Source organism: Melopsittacus undulatus, chromosome Z (genome assembly GCF_012275295.1).
Source record: "Melopsittacus undulatus isolate bMelUnd1 chromosome Z, bMelUnd1.mat.Z, whole genome shotgun sequence".
NCBI classification, from domain to species: Eukaryota; Metazoa; Chordata; class Aves; order Psittaciformes; family Psittaculidae; genus Melopsittacus; species Melopsittacus undulatus.
The window spans coordinates 92171195-92186374 of record NC_047557.1 but is presented as its reverse complement, the minus strand read 5'-3'; the positions used below and the strand labels follow the sequence as shown (position 1 = coordinate 92186374).

The following is a 15180-nucleotide window of genomic DNA, read 5'->3' as shown; positions in this document are numbered from 1 at the left end:
CAACTGCTCACCACCCACCAACCGATACCCAGCCTGACTGGAGCAGTGATCTAGCCCTTCCAGGTAATTGCCCCAGTTTATATACTGGGTATGATATACTGTGTTATGGAATACCCCTTTGGGTAGTTTGGATCAGGTGTCCTGTCTCTGCTTCCTCTTGACTTCCCGTCCTCCCTTGCAGAGCATGAGACTCAGAAAGTCCTAGGTCAGAGTAGACATTACTGAGCAGCAAATAAAAACATTGGTGTGTTATCAGTGTTGCTTCCAGGCTGAAAGTCAAAAACACAGCACTGCAGCAGCTACTAAGAAGGAGAAAAATGGCTGCTACTCTTTAACCCTGGACAGTATCTGAACATGCACAACTCCATGGGACCTGATGATACCCATCTGTAGGTCCTGAAGGAGCTGGCAAATGAAGTTGTAAAGCCACTGTCCATCATGTTTGAAAAATCATGGCAGTCAGGTGAAGTTGCTGACAACTGGAAAAAGAGAAATATAACCCCCATTTTCAAGAAGGGGAAAATGGATGACCCAGGGAATTACAGACCAGGCAGTCTCACCTCTGTGCCTGGCAAAACCTTGGAGCAGATTCTCCTGGAAGGCATGCTGAGACACATGAAAAACAAGGTGCTTGGTGACAGCAGCAGGGCTTCACTAAGGGGAAATCCTGCCTGACCAATTTGGTGGCCTTCTATGATGGGGCTACGGAACTGATGGACAGAGGTAGAGTAGTTGATGTCATCTGCCTGGACTTGTGCAAAGCGTTCGACACGGTCCCACATAACATCCTTGTCTCTGCATTGGAGAGACATCAATTTGATGGATGGACCACTTGGTGGATAAAGAACTGGCTGGATGGTCACACACAAACTGTTGTGGTCAATGGTTCAGTGTCCAGCTGGAGACCAGTAACAAGTGGTGTCCCTCAGGGATCAGTGTTGGGACTGGTCTTGTTCAAAATCTTTGTCAGTGACATGAACAGTGGGATTGAGTGCACCCTCAGCAAGTCTGCTGATGACACCAAGCTGTGTGGTTCTGTTGATACGCTGGAGGGAAGGAATGCCATTCAGAGGGACCTTGACACACTTGTGAGGTGGGCTGATACCAACCTCATGAAGTTTAACCATGCCAAGTGCAAGGTCCTACACCTGGGTCAGAGCAATCCCAGGCACAGCTACAGGTTGGGCAGAGAAGAGATTCTGTGCAGCCCTGCAGCGAACAACTTGGGGGTGTTGGTCAGTGAGAAAATGAACATGAGCTGGCTTCAGTGTGCGCTCACAGCCCAGAAAGCGAAATGTATCCTGGGCTGCATCAAAAGAAGTGTGACCAGCAGGTTGAAGGAAGTGATCCTGCCCCTCTACGCTGCTCTTGTCAGACATCACTTGCAGTATTGTGTGCAGTTCTGGTGTCCTCAGCATAAAAAGGACATGGATCTGTTGGAACAAGTCCAGAGGAGGGCCACGAGGATGATCAGGGGACTGGAGCACCTCCCATATGAAGACAGGCTGAGAAAGTTGGGGCTGTTCAGCCTGGAGAAGAGAAGGCTGCATGGAGACCTCATAGCAGCCTTCCAGTATCTGAAGGGGACCTACAGGGATGCTGGTGAGGGACTATTCATTAGGGACTGTAGTGATAGGACAAGGGGTAATGGGTTCAAACTGAAACAGCAGAAGTTTAGATTGGATATAATGAGAAGGTTCTTTACTGTAAGGGTGATGAGGCACTGGAATGGGTTGCCCAGAGAAGTTGTGAATGTTCCATCCCTGGTGTGAGGAGTCCCTGCCCATGGCAGGGGGGTTGGAACTAGATGAGTTTAATGTCCTTTCCAACCTTAACTATTCTATGATTCTATGTTTTGGGGGTTTCTGGTTTTTTAGAGAGGCCTAAGCCACCTATTATTGAATGCTATGTTTATGTGATCCTTAAGCAATTTAGAATCCAGTCATGCAGAGACCTGCAAAAGTTGTGATGACAGTAACTATTCAGCTTGCATTTCAAGGGGGATTCTGTTTTACTTGATCATCAGAGACTTGAGATGGTGGGATCTTGCCAAACAGCACTGAGCAATGCAACTGTTGATGGAATCTTGACTGAAGTGTGAGATTAATCTGTAACAAATACCCTTTTAGTAGAAGTAAACAGACACACAAAGTAATAATTTTGAGATTGCACTTAAATTGTACATCTCAAGTAAAAATAACAAATGGGGCTTCCTGTTGGAGGCTTTCTCTCTGAAAACCTGATACTGTCTCAGGTACTCTTTGTATATTTACAGTCTAGGAAACTGCATGCAACAAAAACTAACTTCTGGAAAAGGGCATTTAATAGTTTTTGTTGCAGCAACTGGACACTCATATACTGCAAAGATTCAGCAAGTGTTTTACTCAGAATAGGGCTCTGAAGCACAATAGCAAGCCAGATTTTTTTCTGGAAGAGCCTGTGGGATTCTAAATAGGAGCCATATTAGATTTCCAGAAACTTTATGCACAAGTTCAACTGTCAAACATCGTGGAGGACTTGAGTGCCCAAGGAGCTTTGCTGTGAGGTGCTTTTAGCATGTGCTGGGCTACTGAAAGATTTTGGAACAAAGTTGTGCAGTTAATTACTGGATATACATGTCCATGTCGAGTCCATGGGAGACCACTGCTGAAAATCAACATTTTAAACTCAGCTGAAAGTGAAGCTTTCAATCAAGTCCTGTGTTGGTGAGTACAGACAAATATTTACAATGATGATTAATTTCAAAACAAAAGCTCCTATATTTCTATAAACTATATTTTAAAAATAAATTTGTTTGCCACTGAAGTACATGAAACTAAAATTAGGCATGTTTCTAGAATAGACTTTGGATACTCTAGCCATCTTAGTGATGTCTACTTTTGTGGAATTTATAGTTTTTAATTTATGCTTAAGATCAGGAGTTGAAAGAATATTTCTACAGCACAAAGTGAATTTCAATTCTATGTGTAAAGACTTATCTGAATTAATTTAAAAACTTAGCTCAAAGCCTTATTTAAACTTGGTAGGTACCACTTTAACATTAAATATAGACTTAAGAGAGTTAAATTGTATATTTGAAGGCAATGAAAGTGCGCATTTGAAAAGAACAAGTCGTTGAACTAGGCAAATAGTGTTCCTTTCTAAATGCTTTCATTCTTTTAGCAGTGTCCTGGTTTTGTCTGGGGTAGAGTTAATTTCCTTTGCAGTACCCAACGTGGAGCTCTGTTTTGGATTTGGTGAAATAGCGTTGGTAATACAGAGATGTTTTAGTTACTGCTGAGCAGCTTACAGAGAACCAAGGACTTTTCTGCTCCTCACCCCATCCCACCAGTGAGTAGGCTGTAGGTACACAAGGAGTTGGGGACACAGCTGGAACAGCTGACCTCAACTGACAAAAAGGGTTTTCCATACCATATGGTGTCATGCTCAGCATGTAAAGCTGAAGGAAGAAGGAAGGGGGAGACATGTTTGGAGTGCTGGCATTTTGCCTTCCTCAGTAACCATTAACATGTGGTGGAGCCCTGCTTTCCTTGAGATGGCTGAACACCTCCCTGCCAATGGGAAGTGCTGAATTAATTCTTTGTTTTGCTTTGCTTATATGCTCAGCTTTCGCTTTACCTATTAAACTGTCTTTATTTCAACCCATGACTTTTATCACTTCTGTCCTTACAATCCTGTCCCCCATCCCACTTGAGGGTGGGAGGGTGAGGGAATGGCTCTGTTGCTGCTTAGTTGTCAGCTGGGGTTAAACGATGACTGTCCTTTCTGGTGTCCAACATAGGGCACATAGGGTTTGAGATAATAATAGTTGGGACTGGGATTGCTAGATGGAGTTTATAGCTATTACTGCTGTTTAGCTCTTAACTGACAGCATGCTGTGCTTGCTACGGGCTTGCTTGCCTTACTGTGTATCAGAGTGTTGCACTCATTAGTGGCTGCCTCTTGCTTTTGCTGCTTGCTGTCCTGCTTATCATCTAACTGCTGTGCCTGGGAACATTTTGATAACAGCAATGGCAATGTGCCTGGGCTGGCAGATGGCCCGGGCATGGCTGCTGTTTCTGTTCTTCCTGGACAGGCTGAAACTCCAGTGTGAACTCAAGTCAAAGGCACTGTGACCTGTCAATCAGTCCACATAGGAGCAGGACACCCTGAACCATCTGTGGCTATAGGGAAGTCTATGCCAGAACAGGTACACATCCTGAAGCATCTATGGCCCTCATTAGTTTTGAGCTTCAGCAGGTGTATCTCTGAAGGGATGCAACTCAAGAATGAGTCCATGCTGGAAGTAAAACCTTGAAGCATCAGTGCCTGTGCATGAGGTCATACTTGCAGCACCTCAAAGCACATGACCAAGGATAAGACTACAACAGAGAGGATACACCTCTGGAGGGACTGCAGCTGTAGATAAGGCCATGTTGGAGCAGGTTTATTTCTGAAGGTGGTGTGGGTTAAGGACATGCTGGTAGCATGAACTTGTCTAAAGGCATTGTGACCCATGGAGGCCATGCTGGAAAGGTGCACCTCAAAGCATCTGTGGCTGTGGGTAAGTCAATGCTGCAGCAGGTATGCCCCTGGAGACACTGGCTTGTAGGTAAGGCTCCACTTGGAGCAGATGCACCCCTAAACGACTGCAGTCTGTGGGTAAGTTGAAACTGGAGCAGAGGCAAGGGAACGAATTCATTGCAATGTTAAACCCTATGGTGTGGTCCAAAGGGACCAGGCATGGATATTGTAATGAAAATACCTTTAAATTGTTGCAAGCCATGATTTGAGTTGCACGTTATAGGAATTACTGTAAGTATGTAAATATTTGAAAAAGATTTTTATAATAAAAAAATGAATACAAAAGTTCACCAAGATTCTGTGCCTTACCAAGTCTCATTCCCTACATAGAAGCAGATGCGCAAAGGCAGCTTCAGCAACAGGTTTATATAAATTCTTACACATGTCATAACTTCTTGACTTGAAAGGAGTCCAGTATGAATAAGTACATATTTTTTATTAAATTATTCTTTTATACTTCCTTATTCTGTGTGTTTATATACATAAATTGGCTGAGTTAAGAAGAGGTGAGTGGGAAGATATATGAATTCATGTTTTACAGATTACCCACCCACAAGTGTACTTTAAAACTGTAATTAAAACTAGGTAATTTTTTAAGTTTTGAAATCTGTTGTATAAATCATGACTTCTCATTTTCTCCCTCTAGTGTGAAGATTACTTCTTATCTTGTGAAGTCACAAAGCAATACAATTTCCTTCTGGGTGTGTTTTTTTAATGGAGACACCCAGTTTAATGCTATGGTGTCAGGAAAATATATACAAAAATTTCTTTCAAATACAGGACTAGTTGCAGAATTGTATGTCTACCTCTTCATTAGAAAAACACTGGAGATGGTGGTATGCAAATCAAGTCCAGGATCAGGGCATGTAAGTGAAGGAAGCATGGAGTCTTCTCTGAAGTTAATAAAATGTGCAACTCTTAAAGTAATAGCTTCCGATTTTTTTTCAACAGAAATGAATATTCTGTATTTTTGTGCAAGAGCAAATTGAGTCATAGTCTACGAGTACATTTTAGTTAAATTTCCAGCTAGAAGCATTTGCTAAAAGTCCATATTTAATTCAGTTGTATCATTCCATAAAAACAATACCCACTTGCTAAGCAAATTTTTGATGCATAGATCTCCTGTGTACACTTAACACTGTTTCTCATATGCACTACTGTGCTTTCACAGTCACTTAACTGCACTGTCTCCTGTTTATACATCCTGACCACACCTTTGGGCTTTCAGTACTGTCACTGCCACTTTACTTATGAAATACATACTGGTTTAATTTCAGGAGACTTGTAAACTCAATTAAAGTGGTGCAACCTATTTTTAATGCATTTTAAAAGCAGTTTATTTTGATTCATCATAAACCTGCTTCTAAAGGTATAAACAGACAACCAGGAAAAACTACTCCAAATAGAAATGTAACCTACATTGAGAGGAAACAGATGGTGACAAGCCAGTGATTAGCAGTTTAGTGACTTGACAAGTTATACAGTGTCTGCCTTAACAGATTGAGTCTGGGAATGGAGAAGAGTTGTGCATGCATGCCCTGCACTCATTTCCATCAGTAGCTCATGCAATTGAAGGTGGGGTTTTCACCAGTGCACCTTTTTCAGTTGTGTGGAAATTCCTGAAAAATCACAAAATGGAGAATGAGTCACCATTTCAGACCACAGCAGAAGTTCAAATACATTGAAGTTTGCAGACATCCAAGTTACTGCAGGCTGGCAGAGAGAGATAATAGAATCTAAGCTCTTTTCTGCTGGCAGCATCACAAATCCATGGTAGTTATCCCCTGTTTGCAAGAACAGATGCAACAAACTGTGGGCAATGGTTAGTCGTAGGGGGGTAATTATTTTGAAGGCCCCATCAAACAAACTGTTTTGTCTCAGTCAAAGAAATTACAGTTTAGAACCACCACCTTTCTCTTAAGTGGTATTTCTGAATGCATGAGGCAAGCATTGATTAGAAAGGACATACAGCAGTGCAATGGCAAGTGTTAGTATCTAAATGAACTACCTGAAGTTTTCTCTGTGGATGCTGAAAGAATACAGTATACCTGAACAGCTGGAGTGACGGTACAAAGAATCCTGATTTTGGTTTACAACTCTTCTGTTAACAGCGTCCACATTAGGAACTGTGTTACTGCAATCATGGTTTAGGTGGAACTTTGAACATGCTCTGCATGCTTCTTAGGATTTCAAAATGCCCCAACAGCATATAGAATCATAGAATAGTTAGGGTTGGAAAGGACCTCAAGATCATCAATTTCCAACCCCCCTGTCATGGGCAGGGACACCTCACACTAATCCATGTCACCCAAGGCTTTCTCCAACCTGGCCTGAACACTGCCAGGGAAGGAGCATTCTCAGCTTCCCTGGGCAACCCATTCCAGTACCTCACCACCCTAACAAAAGAATTTCTTCCTTAGATCCAATCTAAACCTCCCCTGTTTAAGTTTTAACCCATTACCCCTTGTCCTGTCACTACAGTCCCTAATGCAGAATCCCTCCTCAGCACCCCTGTAGCCCTGCTTCAGATACTGGAAGGCTGCTATGAGGTCTCCACGCAGCTTTCTCTTCTCCAGGCTGAACAGCCTCAACTTTCTCAGCCTGTCTTCATATGGGACAGAACCAGATTAGTAGGAGAAAACCAAAGAAACAGAGAAATAATGCTTAAGAAGAACATGGGAAGAACACAGTAAATGGAACTGAAGTAAACGAACCTGTAGAATACACATGACAGTTCTGAAATCTCAGTTACTATAGACAACAAAAGCAGAAGAAATACAGTAAGTAGGGCTTATAAACTGAAATGTGTATAGTCAAAATACTGTATTTATCGATTTGCACTTCTGACACCTTTTGAAGGTACCTGAAACAGGTCTGTATGTGACCACGTGAAATGAGGATGCCTTTGATATATAAATCTTTTCTGTCAATCAACCAGATCCAGCAACAAGTTACGACTAAGGAGGGATATCAGCACTACATACACTCTGCTACAGAATCAGTGAATGGTACTGTATTGTTTATTACTCTACATTTCACTGTCTTGAGGGCATCACTGTGAAGCCCACAAACCTTAAACAGTAGCCAGAAAGGAAGGTGCAATAGGCTCTACTATCCTTTCATATCAGCTGGCAGAAATGGGTGATGCCCCAATGGTCCAGAGTATTACTCTACCATTGGCAGAGCCAAGTGCCATGCTAGTTGCTGTTCCATTGTGGGGTGAAGCAGGTGACCAGCCTGAAGGTGTGCATAACTGCATTACTGTGTCAGTTCCCAATGCAGAACACTACAGTTGGTGATTTTCTATTTCAACTAAGTACAAAGACAATACACTGAGTCAACATAAGAATGGTGTATAATGGACAAGAAAGCAGCCCCCAATGGCAATAACTCATTCTCACAGCTACCTGTGAGAAGCATTACCCAGGAGAGCCTACCATACCAGATCCCAAACTTAGCAAAGAACATTTTGTAGAATCATAGAATGGTTTTGGTTGGAGGGAACATTAGGGATCATCTAATTCCACACACCACATCCCCCCCCAGTCTTAAGCATTTCCAGGAACAGCGCATCCACAACTTCCTCAGGCAACCTGATTTAACAGCATGCACAAACTATCCATAGCGCCCAATTTATTCAGCCTCATGGTTCATATTCAAAAGGAAGGTGAAATGCAACTGCAGTGAGAATAAGCTCTGGCACAGGGGGTTATCTCCTTTGAAGGAGTTGGTGTCAGGCACCTGAGCCACTATAGCTGGCTGCACACATGCTTTCAGTTCTACCTAGGCGTGAAGACAATTGTCCTGGCTGCAGCCATCCTCACAGGTTATGAAGGCAAAGAGCATAAATTACGGCAGCTCTGCTAACAAAAAGATGACATGACTGCTTGACATTTCAATTCCCAACGTGCAAGCTCACACCTCTCTTTCAGCAGTAGGGCTTCCTCCAATAAACAAACCTCCGAGCCAAAAGTCCCTACAGACACAATTACCGGCACGCTCTCACACGCACCACCAGCACTGCATAGGCACCTGCCCGAGAACACTGCCTCTTCCCGCGGCGGCCGGGAAGCAGCCGACAGCGCTCTCACTAAATGCCCCAGGCCCTGTGCCTCCCGTGGCCGTTCCCCAGTCAGGCCGCTCCTCAGGAGCGCTGCGGCTCCCACCGTACAGTAAAGGAGCCGGACGCGACCCCCAGTCAGTCAGACCCGCCAGCCGCCACCTCCCCTTCCGCGCCCCACTCTGCCCCGCCCCGACGGCGGGTGGAGGAAGCCGGCCCCTCCCGGCATTCCTGGCGCGCGGCAGAGGCCGGTGCGCTTGCGCGCTGCGAGGCCGGCTCCCAGCTCTGCGCAAGATGGCGGCGGGCGCCTCGGACCCCTTGGAAGAGATGCTGCTCTTCTCCGAGGAGGTGGACGAGAAGGCGGTCAGCGATCTGGTGGGCTCCTTGGAATCGCAGCTGGCCGGCGGCCGGAGCTCCGCCGAGGCGCCCCAGCCCAAGACCTCCGCCCCGTCCCAGCAGCAGCAGCAGCCGCAGCAGCAGCAGCACCAGGGGAGCCTAGCGGGGGGCAGCAGCCCCGTCCGGCAGCAGCAAGGGCATCCCGCGCTTCCTCCCACTCCTGTGGCAGAGGAGGCGGCGGCGGGGTGTCCCGGAGCCGCGGAGAGCCGAGCCCCTACTCAGGGGCAGCTCCCGTCCCCGTCCCCCCCGGCGGCGGCAGCGGCGGCGGCAGCGGCGGCGGCAGGGAGGGGAGTGAGTGTAAACAGTAGTAGTGTGCAGCAATCACATGGAGCGGCTCTCCTCAGCAGCGGCGGCAGCCCCGGCGCGCCCGCCGCCCCTGCCCCTGCGCAGCCCGCCGCTCTCTCGCCCTCCGGCGCCCCTGCCCAGCCTGTCAACAACCATGTGGCTGCCGGCGCCACTGCCCGGGAAGCGGGAAGCCCCAGCCCCAGCGGCAGCCCACCCGCCGCCGACAGCACGCTACCGCCGTCGCAGCGCAACGAGGCCGCGGGGGGGAGCGGGACCCCGGCCGGGGGGGGCGGGCCGGCGGGAGTGGCGGAGGGTGCTTCTGCTGCCGCCACCGCTCCGCTCCCCGGCGAGGCGGCGCCCAACGGGGAGGGTGCCGGGGGCCGGCCGGCGGCAGTCCCACCAGTCAGCAGCCACGGCAGAACAGACGCTGCCACGGCACAGATAAAACCCGCGCACGGCCCGCTCTCCGCAGTAAACGCACTCAGTAACTCAGCCAGTTCCGTGCCCGCCGCACCGCCGGGGCAGGGCTCTGCCGCCAACTGCGCCCCGGCTGCCCCTGCAGCGCCCAAGCCCGCGGTCAGCGCTGCCAAGTCAGGCGCTGCCCCCCTCGCAGCCCCGCAGGCTCTTTCGCCCCGTCCGGCATTGAGTGCTGCCCCCAGGATCGTTGCCCCGCAGCTGATCATGAGGCCGCAGCACCAGACCACCATCCAACTGCCCCCCGGCTTCACCATCCCGCCGGGTAAGTGAACCGCAGCAGCCGCTCGGGATAACCTTTTTTCTCTTTTCTTTGGCCGAGGTTATTTTCATTCCCCAAAGTTGTCTTCCCGCTGCTCGACGCGCTGGAAGCAAGAGGAGGCACCTGTCTGAGGGCGACGTCTGACAAACAGGCTGCCGTTAATGAGGGTGTAATTGGTACGGGACGGGCAGTTGCTAATGCAGTTTAATTACGACTGTTGTGTGGTGAGTTACTTGTTCTGTCCTGGGGTGAGAGCGGCAGCCGCGGTAAGTTATTTTAGATTGGTGTAGTGAGCAGTCGTGCTCCAGATAAAAGGCTGGGTGTTAGCGAAGAATAACTTTATATGTGCCTTGAAGGACTCTATTTTCTGCTTGACTTCTGATATACTTGAAAAGTTTTTTTTCTTCAAGGAGTGCCTTCTGCTGTGAATTAGGTGGTGAGACACAGGCTGATGTGCATAATTTAATCTAAAATTTCTGATTTCAGCAAGTGTGATGGTGTAATTCTCTGCTGTGTCTGGGCAGTCTTTACATCACTGGGTTTTATTTCCAACTCTGATGTAATGGTTGCATCCAGTTTATTCTTCTCTTAGTTTTTAGCTGTCATTACTAAGAATGTAAGTTCAGCACGGTTGCTGTCTAACCAAAACAGCATCACTTCATCCTGGTGATTCCTATTCTAATTGTGTATCATTTCAGCTGAAATTCTAAAGGATTCTGTGATTCCCTACTTAGATTTTTACTTTGCAAAAAGTTGGTAACTCTGTGCCTTGATTTAGGAGATGATTTAACGTTTGAACTGGTTTTGATATATTTTTGCTAATACTATGAATAGCATGATAATATATGGAGCTATTGATGTAGTCTGAAACAACTTCTTCCAACATGTTTCTTAAAATATTTGATATTTATTAGCTAAGTGTAGCAAAAAGCTAAGTGTAGCAAAAATGGAATGGTGTGGAAGCTCACTTCTAAGTGAAGGTTTAGTAGTTCTATATATTTGTTTGTAGTTTTTGAAAGTCTTGCTCCAGATTCTAATGCTCCAAACATAAAATGCTCAGTGGTTTCAAACAGATAAGAGGTTGCTATTCAGACTACATTAGTGACTTTAGCCTTTGATTTTTCCATTGTTTATTTGTTTGATACTTAGTATACACATATGATAATATGTGTTGTAACTTTGCATACTGTTACTGAAGTTTCTTGTGCCGATACTTCATTTTGCTACTTAATTTTCAAACAGAAGAGGGAAAACAGAGTCCCTGAAAGCTATCTGGTCCAAGATGTAGAAAATATGGAAATAATACTGTCGAAAGTTATAATTTGAATTTGATTTTATTACAGGTCAGCTTGAAATCCATTGTATTTTCATAAACAGTAAGATAGTATGTTCTAAAATGAAGTTATTCAGAAAATACAATGTTGGTTTTGAGTTTTTAATTCTTAAAATTGATGGATCATTTATAATTAATTTTGAAACTCCTACATTGTAAACTTCTCTCTAAAGAAGAAATTTAGAATCAGCTTTTGAGAATAGGTTATTTTACTATATAATAATCATAAGTTGTATGTTTTGTCTTTATGTGGCTCACAGGAAAAAATTATCTCATAATTTAACTAGATTCTAATTTGTATTTATTGCTCAGTAAAAGAAATTTAAAGTCCTCCAAACTGAATTAAAACATAACATTAATACATGAACATTTATGAATCTGTAGTAGTAATTATGTCTACAACTTCTATTGAAACTGTGGCTTGTGTTGCAATTAATTTGTCTTCTCCATTTGTTATTTTTTTAATTCAGAATTGGTTTTAGTAGATTGGAATATAAATCAACACACCTGTGAATCCATGGAATGGAAATAGAATGTGTAATTTTTAATGTGTTGTGGGCATTATCCTAGACAGATTTTTATATGAAATTCACAATGTAATCAGAGGAGGGATGCGTGTTTGGCCATTTGGCAATGTGCTGGTATTTTTGTTTCTGGATGGTTTAGGAGTGGCATATACCGAGTACATAATCTGCATATGGAATTATTTGCAAATACAGACCATGAGGTTTGCTGCTTAAATGGCTGATGGACCTTAAAAACCAAATATATTTTAAAAGAGTTTTATGGATCTATTTCAGCTTTTCTTTTAAAAATTGCTGTCTGGTCTTAGAAAGAGGGTTATGAACATGGCTTTTGGATGTAGTTCTTCCTGTAGAGCTCTGTTCTTTTAACCTTAAAGCTTGATTTCCAAATTTTTGTAGTTTGTAGTGGCAGAAATTTGGCTCCTGTTTGTGTTTTCAGCAAAAGCACAAGTGAGAAGCTAAGAGGGAGCACCTAAGACGATGAGAGTGAGGGCTTTTGTTGGTGCTGTGGTTCACTTGTGTGTTCATCCCACGACTGGGATTTGTATTTTTATGTTAGAGACTGAAAGAAAGAATTTCTTGGTACAGGGTACATCTGAAATTTGTTATTTGCTTGTTATAATAGTGTTGGATTTTTTTGTCCTGGTGGTATGTTGCAAGCCATGTCCCTTTACTGAGGTGTCTATTTTTTTTCCCCATGCAGCTAATTAGAAGTGGATGTATGCTTTTCCTTTCTTTATTGTCCCTTGAAAAGTAAAAAAAAAAAAAAAAAAACAAAAAAATCCCAAAAACATATATGGAGCAATTTGCACATAAAGATAAGTTGTAGGAACCGTGTGAACTGACTCTTAACCAACAGAATAAAAGTGACTTCCTAGATTCTTATATTTTTTGGTTCTCCTGTAGTTGCAGTCAGGATAGACCCATTGTACCCTATCTAGGTTAAACTACTAAAGTGTATTCTGGAACTAACTTGGAAATTTTTTTAAATAATCTGTCTGGAGAATTGCTCCTTAATAAGGAGGCACCTTACATTTTTTACAATGATCTTGACTAAGTGTGAAGCTCTAGGTGATCTAGGGTCCAACTTAGCCATTCTCTCCCCTTTTCTGACCTGCTAATTATGGAAAACTTAAGACAAAGCTTGGTGGCACTGGCTGTGTTGTGTAGAAGGCCTCTATTTGTGAAATGTGTTACCAGAAAATAATCTGAGAAAAATTATCATTTATCTCCAAAAAGTATTAGAAAACACTTGCCAAATACTGTGGTAATTTTAAAGCAATTCCTTTGGCATTGGCCTAAAATGCATGCTCATGTATGATTTTCTACTGAGGAGTGGCTGGGTTGGTTCTCTGGATTTAGCAGTGTTTTTTTCTTGATGTCTAAACCACAGGTAGTACTTCCCAGTATGGTGATGATGGGTACCAAATAAATTAATCTGTTAATTCTCGACAATTAACTAGATCTCAAGTATTGTATACTTGAAAATGTGGCTGGCCTGATGTTTCCATGTGCACATCTCCTGAAGCTGTTGTTTTAGTAAAGCTGTCATGTCATTGTCCCTGCTGTGTTCATGCTGAATTCTATTCTCAGCTACTAGATTATCACTATAGTTTAATTTTAATGAATATTTCTTTCTAATTTTATTCTGCTGATCCTGACTAGACTGCTGAAAGTATGCGTATACATGCAAGTGACTTTTTTTTAGTCACTGTTATGCATAAGCTACAGTTATTTGAATTCCAGACTGAATAGGGTATTAGTTCTTGTCTGCTGGTGAGGGTTACTTTTCTTCCTTGAAATAACATCTCATGCTACACCAGAATAAAAAATGCTACAGTGTAAAGAAAAATGTACAGTGCCATCCATAAGTTTTACTTGTATTCCTTAGTTACATAGTACCTTATATATTATTCTTTATTGTATAGTTATTGTTACTTTGTTCTCATTAGGTATGGTCTTAGTGCGCACAGATGCTGGACAGCTTGTAATGGTGCCTCAGCAGGCTCTAGCACATGCCCAAATGCAGGCTCAAGTACATACGCAGGCACAGGGTCCTGCCACCATGTCACCGAGACTTTCCGTGCCCACAGCTGGCCCTGTTTTTCGCCTATCAACACCTCAGGTATGTGTGACTTGATTTCACGTTGCTTTTGTGCCTTGTGTTTTCCTCTGTCTTACATATTGTTAGTTCGTGTGTGTTTGCAAATATGCTTTCCTCCCCTTTTTTGTTGTGGAACCACTGAATACTTATTCAAATGCAGTTTATTTTCTGAGGCCTAGGATTACATTTTTTTCTCATATTTCAGAAAAAAAGGAAGTCTACTTTATAGAGTATCTCAAGACCTTTTTCCAACTGTGAGATCACTGGAGGCTAGAAAACTCAGTCTTAGCCTAAAATTAGTTTGGGCTATATACTACTGGTTCAGTAAGTGCCCCTTGTTCCTCTGAATCAGAAGCACTGTGATTCTGACATGCTGAATGGATGCACAAGATGGCTAGATTTTAATAGAAATCAGAAAAGAAAAAGCCAGGCACATTCAATACAAAGATTTTCAGGAATTAACTTTTCAAACAACACCTTATTAAAAAGAAATGTTTGATTTCTTTGCTTCTTCTCTGAGTGTGATAGTTCTACGCTTAGTTTTGCCTGTGTCATAACTACATTTCCTTTTTTATATGGGTTGACAGGATAATGTACTTCCTTACTGCAAATTTGTCAGTGGAGTGTTTATATCAACTCAGAAGTGATATATGTTCAAGAGTGGAGGGGTATTGTTTTTCTGAATGGAAAGAGAAGAAGTGCCTTTATAATTTTTTTAATTGATGGTTGTGTAGGTTGATTGAAATAACTAAAAACGTGTTTCCCAATGTTTAACATCCGATTAATGTCCTGTTACATGCTTTGTGAGTTACACCGTATTTGTAGTCTAAAGGATTAATAAGTTTAATTCAAAACTGAAAATGGTGATAAACTTTTCAGGAGAGAAGGAACCAGAACAAAATTGGAGAATTGAAAATAAATTAATAACATGAGGCAATCTAAACCACAGAATAGCGAGCAGAATGTAAGTTTTAGAAATGACTATCACTAGGAGGATGGTAGCTCAATGGAATGCATCTCAGAAAAGACACAAATAAAAGTCTGGAAGCATTTGAAGGACTTTGTGTTCTCAGGAAAGAGATAAGTGCATATTGGATGGAATTTGTAAAAGAACTCTTCACAGAAAAGGCAGATGTTCAAGGTTTAAATCTGTGATATCTTGGAGTGTAAGAAAACTTG

At 43.3% G+C, this 15180-nt stretch overlaps 1 protein-coding gene across 1 annotated transcript in view; it reads left to right on the top strand.

Annotated features, from left to right (window-relative positions):
- Positions 1-8917: 8917 nt before the first annotated feature.
- Positions 8918-15180, top strand: part of LOC101878983 (transcription initiation factor TFIID subunit 4-like) — a 149559-nt gene continuing 143296 nt past the window's right edge. Inside the window, exons 1-2 of the mRNA XM_034072803.1 lie at positions 8918-10043; positions 13850-14022. Coding sequence (XP_033928694.1) covers positions 8918-10043; positions 13850-14022 — 1299 coding nt within the window. The remainder of the gene's footprint in view (positions 10044-13849; positions 14023-15180) is intronic.